General features: G+C 31.0%; 1 protein-coding gene across 9 annotated transcripts in view; it reads right to left on the reverse strand.

Annotated features, from left to right (window-relative positions):
- The window catches only part of LOC116336797 (sex determination protein fruitless), a 60,023-nt gene that overhangs the window by 44,894 nt on the left and 2,021 nt on the right, over positions 1-13,108 (reverse strand). For 6 of the 9 annotated variants that reach the window (XR_004200740.1, XM_031760934.1, XM_031760931.1 and 3 more), the window contains exon 2: positions 11,529-11,778. Coding sequence is in view for 5 of the 9 variants with exons in the window: in XM_031760934.1 (XP_031616794.1) it covers positions 11,529-11,701 (173 nt within the window). In the remaining 4 variants the exon portion in view is untranslated. Of the gene's footprint in view, positions 1-3,811; positions 4,329-5,845; positions 5,886-10,463; positions 10,572-11,528; positions 11,779-13,108 lie in introns of those variants that run through there. The other 3 variants (XM_031760935.1, XM_031760936.1, XM_031760937.1) reach the window with 3 other exon arrangements.

Here is a 13,108-nt window from a genome sequence, read left to right on the forward strand (position 1 = left end):
GATGGAATGTGATTCAATACCATTTTTACACTCCCTTTACTTTAAATAAACTCACATCACACATTGGTCATTGTTTGAAAGAGTGTGTGAGAGAGAAAGAGAGAACAAGCGGTCGCACGAATGAATAATAGTTGAGAAGAGAGAACGCCGTGCGATGGCAATCAAGCACCGTTCGTTTGAAACTTCATCGTGGTTCAGCAAATAGAATTTACATAAACAATTTTGTCATACGCATAAAAGCGTATGCTTTTCCGTGTATCGAGATATGGAAGGAAAAATTCGAAAGGAAGAGAGAGAGAGAGAGAGAGAGAGAGAGAGAGAGAGAGAGAGAGAGAGAAAGAGGAAAGAGAACGAAATATTGTTGAACGTAAAATGAAACTGTTGAATAAAAGTGAATCTTTTATTTAACGTTACGCGGTTAAAAAAAGGAAATTTTTGGGTGCAAAAAATTCTCGTTTATTATATGAAACGTATCTAAAGTTTAGCATCAAAAGGAAACCAAGGAAAACTAAAAAAGTGAATATAATAGCTTACTACATGGCTATAACAGATTGTATGTATACAAATGCATTCAACACCGAACCAACACGCCAAGCTTGATATTCATATGTCTATCTATATATTATTTAAAAACCAAAATGAGAGGAAACGAAAGAGAGATGGAGAGCGCCAGCAGATGGCAATCTAGTGAGAATATATCGACAATTTTTTTTTTTGCAAATAAATAATTTGTAAAAGGACCACAAGGAATTCGTAAATCGAACAGTCAATTTAAAATGTTCGCTGTAATAATTAGCACACTCAATTCTAGTACTAGCATAAACTTATTCTAAACAATTTTGGAGCTGGTATTTCGGCGAAACGCATGGAATATAATAAACACACACAGAGAGAGACACACGTGCGCGCATATTCCACAGTATCACACTCATGTGAAAATAGAATGTTTCGTTGGTTTGTTTAAAATGGTTTTTGGGTGTAAGCCTTCAGTACTAATTGGGCACTTGCCAAAGGTTTTTTGTTGTTGCTTTTATTTCTATCGTGTTGTCATTTTCATTGTATGAGTTTTGATTCAATACTATAACCAACTGCCGCAACAAATTCAACTTGTAAATATTTAAAAAAAAATATATGTCTAAAATGAATATGTGCTCATTGCTGCAATCAGATGAAAATTCTTCAAGTCAGCAATTTTTGAAATGAATTCGAAATACACTTGTATTATTTTTGTGCACTCTCATTTCCATAGTCAAACAGCCAAAAATACATAATACTAATCTAAATTGTTTTTATTTTGTTTCTCGCTCGTATAAGGTTTGGCTCAAGGAATTCTTTTTTTGAAAACAGGTGGAGAAAAATAAAGCGACCGAACATATTGAGTGTCCGTCTGAAAATATCTTTTGGACAATTTGATTTTATCTTTTCGTCCATGGATAAAAGCTTAATCAAGTATATAATATTACATAATTAGTTATATTTCTATGCATCTTCCATGATTCACCGCTACATTGGAATTTAATTGAATTTAACCGTGTGAAATTATCATCGATGTTCAAGATCTTATCCAGCGAAAGATTTGCTCATAATCGGCCACTGATTTTGAAAAAATCGTACATGACGGAGAGAAAATGTTAACAAAAATCGTATAATATTTTGTCGAACACTCGGTACATACGGGTGAAGTTCATTAGAAACGACAGGAAGAATTGGAAAATCCTGGACGAATGTTGCAAACTACAACGAAGAAAACAACAGAGGCAATTCATTAAAACCAATATAAAGCTGCGAAGCATGAAAAGGACCCAATTCATTTTGTTGCTTTTTGGCTTTAATAGTTTCCGTTGTCATGGATGCAACACTTATAGTTGAAGAGCTTTGCGAATAGACACAATATCAACGTAAGATCATAATATATATTTTGTTAAATTGTTATTGGCGTTTCAATTCAAAGTGAAACTTAATGTACACCCATCTATTTTGTCAGTTGTGAGGATCATACGTCAAAAATGCTATATCGTTTGTACGTGCATCAATTTTATTTATTTAAGTATTTCTTTTTTCTTTTTTTTTTTCTTTGGCTTGCTCTAGAAAATTATTATAAGTGGGACCTAATTATATACGCTGTCGTCTGAGCGTAAGAGAGGTATGCAAAATTCATTCCAAATAAAAACAAAAACAAAAAATTGAGTGAAAAATAAAATCCAATCGTAGACGTGCGAATAAAGCATGTTTGTATTTAAGAGGTTTACCTTACATTTTATGATCAAAGAACTACTTCGAAGCGTATATCATGGGGATTTTCGTTAAGGATATATGTGTGCTCTTTGTTGTTGATAGGAGGAAACCATGAAGTTTCGTTTGATAATGGCAATAAAAAACGAGAACAACTCGCACCAAATGTTATTTTTTTTTCGTTTATGGGTACAGTTTATGATTTTATAAATTGAGAAATAGAACTGCAACACATTATATTTTGTTCGTTGCACCGCTGTTTGACTTTCTCACCCATCTTTTTAGAAATAGCTTTCGTTTTGTTCTAGATTTCAAGAAGTTGATTTTCCATGCAACATAGTTTTGTGAACGATAACACAAATTGTAAATGATCTGGATCAATATAGATTAGCCATAAATTATAGAATAATTGGCCAAAGATCATTATCATCCGAATAAAATAAATTAACAAATATTTAGCAATACTTCAAAGTACTTTTACTATAACGCTCCGTAACAAGTTTTCAGTGTCAATCGTAACCATGTTTGCGTAGAATTTCTTCTTTGGAAATAAAAAACCTTTCAAAATCAGTTTGCCAATGCTTTGCAGTCAACTCAGCTGTGGATATTTTCTTATAAGTGATAAAAAGAAAACAAAGGGTATTTGCAGCAATTGGATAAATAAAGACTTTTACGATAACACATTTCTTTTCTTTCTTTCTTTCTTTCTTTCTTTCTTTTCACTGAACATTTTTTCAATAGGCGCCAAGGTTTCAAACGTAGAATATTGTTTTGCGCACAAGTGCCATTGATTTTCAAATTGATATATTCGCGATGAAATTGAGAAATCGACACATTTTTTAAAAAATCGGTATACATGTTATGAATGTTCTTTAAATAATTCAAGTATAATGAATAACGCTATTACACATTTCATTGAATATTCGAAATACCATAAGCCCCAATCAAGGAGATTCCACACAACGTCAAGTTGTCATGAAAATATTTCATACATGATACGTATATGGACGATTGTAAAATAATATCTGGATCAAATATCACTTCAGTTCGATCAAGTAGAATGGAGAAAGGTTTACAATTGCTTTTTTTATATTCCGGATGCATTTCAAAAGAAAACGGACACGTTAGCTTCCGTGTACTCCAACGTGTGTTGCGCTCACTGTGAAATAATGTCGTGATTTGAAGTTAATTCATTGGAATCACTTTTGCCGTTCAAACAATGGTGAGAGAAAAAAATGGATTTTTTTTTCAAACAACGAAGAGAAGACTTTGCTTGAGCATTGGAAAAATAACCAAAACATCTCCTATTATAAAGAGCAATGGAATCCAAACATTGTGTAAGCGTCAAAGATGCGAATTGATTATACATACATATATATTATATTGATTTCACTTGAATTTCACTATTGTTCGGAAAATTCGATTTGATTGATTGATTGCTTAAGTAACATATCCTGCAAAATCAATTTTATGGAATAAAATAGAAATAGAGAGAAATAGTTTTATAGAGAAAATGTTGAAATATTCCGTTGCTTACCAACGGAAACGAGATTTAAATGTATACAGAAAAAAAACTCACCTCGGTGGAACAAAAACTATCCAAATCGAATAAATTCGCGGCGAATTTTGTTGTTTTTCTGCTCTTTTTTATATCGTTAATTATGATCATCAAATTAAAAACTTTTATTCTATTAAGCAGTTCTATTGGTTCAATCAAATGAAGACTTTTTACTTTTCACACTTAACTGCTTCTTCAAATTTCGTTGGTGATTTTTTTCTCTCTTCTTCTGTTTGACGTAAATTCGATTACAGAAGAAAATGTTGAATCAATAAAATATCAAACGACGATTTTTCTTTTAACAGCGCTTTATCAACACTATCAATGATGATTTCTGCACAGCGCTATGTCTTTTTTTATTATTTAAATTAGGTCCAAAATCGATTTTCTGGTGTAGGTTTTTTTGGTTGCTATAAGAGCTCACCGAATATAATTATTTTTTTTTTTTGTGAGCAAAAAGCAGAAAAAATGATTTGGCACGCGAATGATCTTCAGTACAGTACTGTTGTTGTTGTTGTGAACTTTACACTATTACACACTTTTTCAAAAAAAGAAAAATATGAAAGATACGATGATTCTTTTTTTTTCTCGTTCATTCATTTACTAGATTTGGCTTCGGTAATAAACTTTTTGTTTGTTAATTTAACTAACATCAAACGCAAAAAATCGAATTATTATAAATATCATCGAAGAAGATTTTGGCACAGATTTGTTTGACAGGGCTTACATTTAACATTTATTTTTAAAGAGAATTATCTAATGCAACAAATATCTAGCAATATAAAAAAAATGAAACAAGAAAGAGCAATTTGAAACAATAATTAACATATTTTGTGCAAAAAAAAAAAAATCGCGTCACACTGAACGATTTCTATTCGAATAGTAACACAACATTTTCTAATTTGATATATAAACTTGAAGAGGAGACTATGTTAAACGAACTAAAGCAACTAATAAAAGCAAGTGGTCGTCATACGAATGTCCAAAAAAATAAAGCGAATGAAAAAATCAACAACTGAAGAAAAGGCAATGCAAAAAACTTAGAACAAATACATTCGCGAATAAATTCGCGAATACTATCATCATCATTATTATTATTATTATGAATTGTTATTATTATGCTTATAATATCTCCGGCTGTTAAGTGATCCACATGGCTATATGCCGCATTACAATAGTATGTGTATTTAGTAATAGCAGCAACAGAAAAAGCAAACGGCAACGACAAACACTAGTAGATTTTTATTCCATGTGTTACTTATATTATCTTTGGCAATACAGTGTATACATTCGAATGAATGAACATGAATAGAACAGCTAAGCCATAAACGAAGAAGAAGCGATATTATAAAAGAGCATGTATTGAATTTAAAGAAGGAAATCACTAATAAGAAAAGGACAGTCAAATAAATGTAATGTTTGAAAGAAAGATTTGAAAGAGTGATTATTATAAGAGAGTGACGGAGAATGTAAATGAAAGCATAGACACAAATACAAAATATATATGTATCTTTCTCGTTCTGTGTTCATCGCTGCGCTCTATCTCTCTTTTTCACACTCTAACTCTATCTCGTTCGTTTTCGCTACACATATTGATACGGTATGATGCGAGTGAGCGACCGAACAAATAAACGAATGCGAACCAGCGACCGATTCGTATATATATTGAGGTAGCACAGTAACATCAAATCTCTACACATATGATCATGAGCCAAATGAGCGAGCTGTTACACGAACGTGGAATGCGCGCATCGTTAAGTCAATCGATTCCATACATTCAAAGTCACACTAGTGTAATATCCACTGTAAATTTTGCACAAGTTACTTTGCACCAAAATACAATGAATTCGTTTCTAAATAGAGTTAATTTTTTTAAATTCCGTTTCAACAAAAATATTTTTTCCGATTTTTTTGCTTTTTTTTTTTTTTGGAATACATTTTGGACAAAATTGTAGATGGTTGTTTCACTCTCTTCCTCTTTGTTTCTTCGACGCGCTCGCGCCCAGATTGCGTTATGCAATAATTGATAAATACAATAAAAAGCCCAACACTTACTGTGATACTATAAAATTTGATGATGATAGCAAATTAAAGCAAAGAATGTTACTATTTCTATCTATTTATGAATTTGATAACAGGCAAAAAGGGAAGAAAAGAAAGATTAGATACACTAGAAAGAGAGAGAGAGATGTTTGGTTTGTCCGTTCGTTATTTTAGTATTTGAGCAAATTCTAAATAAATAACGTAATATTGGTATTAATATAATGATACTAATATCCGACCAACATCAACATCAACATTAGTGCGTTACATACACACAACAGCAACGACACCACCAACAACATATTCACAGCAGCAAGAGAGAAAGAAAAATAGCGAGAGAAGAAAAAAAAAATACTTGCCAAACGTCGTAACGTTTCGGTATGTTCCGCGATCAAGCAAAGTAAGTATGCGCAAAAGTGTTTACAACAAATAGAGGTTCGAAAGTGTGAATGTATGCGCTCATCAACAAAAAGAGTTCACATATATCGTCAACCCACCTACGGACTTGGCATTTTTATGTCTTTCACTGCACAGAGCAAATGTACAAATTTGTGTGTTGAAACCTATAATAAAACATGCATATTTCTACAAAAGTCAATTCATATTATACAACAATATACTACATAGATATAGTACGAAAAACTGTAAATGGGTCCATGGCGTCGGACACTTACAAGCTTTTTTTGCACATAGAATTCGTATTGGTTTTATACTTATTTACAAAACTGATGTATTAAAGCGTATAACAAAAAAAAAAACTTGAATGTGTTTTTTTTTTCGTCAACGCGAGCATTTGGTCAAAATGAACAACAGATGAGGAGGACGACATGGCGTTTCTGTTTTTATTTTGAATTAAATAGACATATTTATTTTATGGAATTGTATTCGTTCAGTACCAATGTTTGGGAGGTTAGTCACTTGGCATTAAGATACCATGTCCACCTCCCCATTGGTGTTCGTTAGACGCACATGTGTGGATTGCGTGCCAACGATTTCAGCCGAAGGAATATTTCGTTCTCCACGAATTTTCTATTTCGAATGTCATTCTAACCTCACGTCATCGCTCAAATGTATGCGTTAATTTCGTCTCTTAATGTTGCATACTAAATTTGATTTGTACATCATTTTTGTTACGTTTTATGTATAAATGCAATAATCGCATTAGCCCAGAAAAATGTGTGCGTGTATGTAGATATAAAATGTCATCCTGACGTCTTTAGTCAATTATATGATGATGAAGAAAATGCCATAAAAATATCTGTTTTATTGAATTCCATAAATTAATTACCGAACTATGAATTCAAATCAATCAAATTGAAACAACATCAACCGAAAATCGCTGTTTGAAATTGTATAAATCAAATCGCTTTGAACCAATACACTCGCAGCATCTTTTTTTTTTTGCTTCTTTCTTCTTTAATTTGAATTAGATCATATTGGAGTTTGGCACTTATGCGATTCGTAATTTGTATGCGTGTGTATGTTTGATTCTCTTTTGTACAGCGAATGCGAAACAAACTATGGATTGAACCAATTTTGAAATTACTTCGGTTCCCTCAACAAAACTAGTTTTCTACGCACAACATTCGTGAATACAGTTTAAATTAAAGTCGGTGGCTGAATTCAAAGTATATAAGAATCATTGTGATCATTCGTTTTATTCATGGTCGTTTAATGAACTTTCTACAAATACCATTTAATGTCGTTGCGTCAAATTTATGTAAAACGGTGTCAAATGTATATGATAGGAAAAATATTCGTATATTCTTCAGATCAGCCAAGATCAAGAGCACTCTTTATCTAACTCTTTTGAAATCGAAGACGTTGTAATAATATTATTCAGACTTGAAACTTTTTTCTTTTGCTATTATGAGATAAAACAATAATTCCCATTACAAACAAACACAAAAAATATTTAATTCTTCCGCAATTTTTTTTTTGTTTTGGTTGTCGATTCTATACTATAAGTTTTGTCAGAAATTTTAAGCGAAACTGTACGACTTTGCAATTGTCATCGAATAAATTATTAATTGAATACACTGAAAAAGTTTCTAAAACAATTCGTTGTTCAAATGAAGAGTAGTTTGAAAAGCTTTTCTACAATTGAATCCGAATAAAAGAAAGCTTTAGAAGCAGCAATGCACTTGATAGAAACTATTTGGATTTTTAAAAGGATGCATGTTTGTTCTTGTATTATACTCATGTGCATGTAGACATTGGTAGTCTTTGGTTTTGATGCTAATTGGTTGATGCACAGCTGCAATTTGAAATATATTAAACAAAGTCGAAAACCGCATCGATTAGGTGCATCGTTATTATCCATACAATATGCATATTGTGAATGAAACGCACATAGATTCAGTTGTGCAGCTCTATATTAGAGTGAAGTCGATGGCTTAGATTGCGAATCAACACAAGAAATTGTTGATAATATAATAGATTTTGTCAGTAAATGAACCACAAATTTCCACCCTAATATTTACATGCGCAGATTTACAAGCAAATTTACAGATGCGCAACGCTCATCTAACCGAAACAATGAGCTTTGATTGCATTTTATTCGATTTACTTTGGTGTACAACCAGACTATATATATTTGTATATATGATGGCTTTATACTCTACATCAACTAGTTTGTAATGTACCTGAATTTGCAAAGTGAATATCAGAGTACTTCAATAAATGAAATTGAATTTACAGCATTAACTTAATTTAAATGAATTGATGATTTTGGCAAAAATGCCAGCAAAATTTTGTTGGATTATTGGATTTTACTGAAAAGTATTTTAATTTTATAACTTTTAGATTATTTAGTATTCAAGCGAAATAACTACATGATTCCTTTCTTTTTTTAAACAAAGTTTTCATCGGAAAATAAATGAAATAACAATGGGATGCGACCATATATGAGCTAAATAGAAGGGATTATCTATATATTTTTATATCGTAGTCAATGAGTAAGGAAATAATCCAAAGTATGAGATGAATTTTTCTAAATACACTCATTCATATATTCCAAACACAAAACCACCCGACAATCAAACATAGAAAATACTTTACAATAGCCTTATTCTTTCATTTACTATAATAATATAATTTCTGCATTGGGGAAAATTCTGTAATAACAAGTCAACACGTCGAACAAGTCAAGACGTCGAACAAGTCAACACGTCGGCAAGGTTTTATTTTAATTTCCATAAAAATGAACATTCATTATTGAATATTGAAGCTATCTCTCTTGATAAAGATTTAGTAAAAATTTACTCTTGTACAAAATAGTCCTTTCTTACTCCAGACATATTCTAACCAGACACATCAATGAAATTGTAATATTGATCCAAATTTTGAATTAGTGCAAGTGAAATGATAACAAAAAGATGTAATTGTGTGACACACATTATTACTATCTAACATTTTTATCGTTTCAAAAACAAAATTAAAAGCACAACTTTTAAAATGCTGATATAAGTAAAAATGAATATGATCGATACTAAACAGCGCTTATATATTATATTACTTTAAGTAATACCATATATTTTTAAGCTTACACATCTGAAAGATCACTGTATTTACTATGTAAGCTTAACGTGCACTGATAAAAACCAAAATCAAATATTAAAACATTTTGAAAAGCAATTTCAATCGCTGAGTAATACTCAAAATCAATGTAATAAACAGATGCCACCACTTAGATGGTCTTGATGATTTTGATTTTCTCCGATGAACTATTCACACCCTTCGATGTCATAAAGGTGCAAAGCCAACTTTTCAACAATAATGAATTGGCGCCAACAATTTTAAAAATGAACCGGAAAATGTGACATTAACTGGCTCAGAAGATAATATTTTTTGAAGTTCTGAGAAACGGGGCCGGTATTCTAATGCCACTTTCCGATCAGTTTGTTCGGAATTATTCCGAAAAACATATTTCTATGAATGAATGTTGTTTTGAATAATATTGTAGCACATAACGAGAATAATAGTCGTTATTCATAAGACAAAAAAAATAAACAATATTCCACTTATTTTGTTCGGAATTATTCCGACACCTCTTTCAACAGTGGAATTATTCCGACAATATATTGAGCGGACTATTCATTTGAAACTAATATTTTTTTGTCTTTTCAACATTTGGCGTCAAATATGGACACCAAAAGTACCAAAATATAACTTTAATAGAGCTCTACATTTGTCGCCAAATATTGAAAATATTAAAAAAATTGTTACACACTCAAAATATTAGCTACGGTCAGGCGCTGAATCGGACTGAAAACAATAGAAGTGGTTGTTATAGTGATTTTAGTAATGTGAGTGTTAATATAATTATAACAATAACTTTTATTGTTTTCACTGAGCTGAGTTGTTTATATAAACAAATGATTCCGAACGATTTTTGTGGATTGTTCTAGAATACCGGCCCCGATCACAGTATTTACACTTACACTAAAAATATGCAAAAGAAAAAAAATATTTTGGTTTGCTCTTTGCGTCCCAAAATTCAGTCGAAACCGCCAGAAAAACGTTTATAAATAACTAACATGAATCAGCAAACATCACAAAGCAACCCGTGTTTAGATTTACAAATTATTTTCGTTTAACAGTAATGGAATTTATATTTGTAGTAACTTACCCATGCAACAATGGATGTTGGATGATAAAATTTTGGTTGAAGATAACATGGTTTTCAATTTTTTTTATACAATTCGAAAATTAAATAATTGAATTATATTAAAGCTTATCTAATGGTAAGAAAATGATTTTCTTTCAAAAATTAACTTTTTATGTGAAAATAAATTGAGCAAAATATTTGCTATTGATTTTTATTCAAACTCAAACTGGTGAATCGAATGGAAACTTCGTTTGGACGAGGTTTTTGTTTGCCGTGTATGAACATATGCATTTTTTTTCAAATCATTCTTATTTCACTATGAGTAATGCACCCCATAAAAACCGGCATCATAAATTTCAATTTACTCACTATGTAGTAGTTAAAAATGTAAGGTTCGAGGACATTTTTGAAATAGCTCTCAATGTAAAACAAAGTCGAATGTATTTTAATAGACAAGCGAGTAAAATTTGAAAGAACTGCAATAAAAAAAATGAAACCAAAATCAAAATCATAGATTGATATATGTTCATAAAAGTCCTTATGGAATAATTGACAACAACTGTTGTTGTTATTTGTAGTTGATTGTAGAATAGTTTTCTCGGTGATAATGTTGATTGAAGTACGGATAACTGGGTCGTTTTATGTGGAAAATTACACCCGTTGAAAAAGTGTATATTCAAAACTAGACATAAATCATGGGAAAAAAGATGTCGAATGTGCCTGGTGTCTATTTCAAAATGTGGCCAACTATTTTACTTGTGACTATATTTGATATTCATAACATGTAATAAAGTGATTCGCACAAAATGAAGTCGCGGGAACAAAACACCACTGAACCATACTGCATGCATAAATGTTGTATGCATTTATTTATATGCACATTTTGTGACGTATGAAACGTATATATCCAATAAAACGGCAATCGGACTAATTCGACATCTTTTTATTCCTTCAATAATTCTTTTATAGCATTTTTGATTGAATTTCACATGGTGAATGAATTGTTGAAATCGATTATCTGATTTTCTACATTCTGGCCATGTGAATCAAAAATATACCATGATTAAGTAGAATGAATTTGCTTACCTTGGCGATGTTGCTGGAGATGGTGTTGGTAATGGTAGTGGTTGTGATTCACAATTTCGCTGTTTGCTATTTATTTGCAAATCTAATGGACTTTCTCTTGCCTGTAGACTATCAATCGATGGTCTATGATATGCAGGATATGAGTTCCCAAAAAAGTGTGGCGCAGTCATCATATTTCTTCCGATTTTTTTTTTCGCTTCTTGATTTTGTTTGTCTATTTGTAGTTATACGATGTCCGTTTTCATCCGGCCTTATTAAAAATACAAGAAAAATAATGGTCAAACACACATATATATAATTCACATGTAAGCTTACATCAACTAGTTTTTTTTATCCTTAGATATGAATATTTATTTCACTCATATATCAGTAGCACTCATGCAAATACTAAGGAATTATACATTGCATGATGAATATTGAGTGACTTTATTCTAACAGATGACACATACATTTTTTTTAAATGAATAGCTGCAGAAATATCCATAGAATAGGCGCCAAATTCAGTACAGTAAGTAGATTTTTACTCATTGATAATTTTGCGATCAAATGCATTTTTTTATATTTTTCGTTGTTGCCAATTCAATGTTGGTACAAATCAAATTGTTTTATCTATTTAAATGGTGAATTCTATTCAAATTGATATATTTTACGAAAATTCTCGCCCATTTTTATTGCATTTCTATAGATATTTATTAAAAACGAACAATTCAGCACAAATAATGTGTTGTTATGGAAAGTTTCTCAAAAATTAAAGTTTATATTAAATTGAATGTTAGAGAAATAAAAAAATTTTTTAATTCCGATCGTCTAAAGATATGCATAAAGCCAATTTAATTGGGACAATTGACTTGTATATAAGACTCCAGGGGGTAGACAGAAGATTTGTGACTGAAAAAGATGTGTTTATTAAAATATGAATAAAGATTGGTGAAGATCGGTAAAATGAGACATTAATGTGAATTGCAATCACATTAAGAGAGATTTGATTAGCAAAGATTGAAAAAGATTGGTGAAAATGGACGAAATTTAAAATGATTCGTGGTAGTCATGATAGTGTCTACCCGCCAGATAAGACCTTTATATTTTGTCTACTAATCCCGTCGGCATTGAACTTATTTTAAACTATATCTTGATAGCAAAATGATGTACCTTTTAATTTATCAACATTTTAATTTTGAACTTTGGGAAAATTTCAAAGTCAGAAAATTTATTGTTTAATTCTAAATGGAATTTCCACTTCAAAAATGTCATAAAGTATCCGTAAAAAGTTTTGTTCTCAACCTGTTCATTAGTTTGGTTCATGTCAATTGCATATATCATCATTTTGTATGACAATTTCTCATATCATTATTACTATTATTATTATTTTTCTGTGTGATGCTTTTTTTATATATCAACGTCATTTTGTGGAATTGTTGCAGTCAAAAACAGTCGTGCCAAAGAAAACTTTCAGCATCGATGCCTTCTCATTTTCAATAGTATAAGTTACGAAAAGTTTTGTGCATGTACATAAAAATGTTCCTGTGCGGCGAACCGACTAGTTCAAATATACCATATATACATAAACACACATCAAGTTT

Source organism: Contarinia nasturtii, unplaced genomic scaffold (assembly GCF_009176525.2).
Source record: "Contarinia nasturtii isolate CC-2019 unplaced genomic scaffold, AAFC_CNas_1.1 Cnas_scaffold_187, whole genome shotgun sequence".
Lineage (NCBI taxonomy): Eukaryota > Metazoa > Arthropoda > Insecta > Diptera > Cecidomyiidae > Contarinia > Contarinia nasturtii.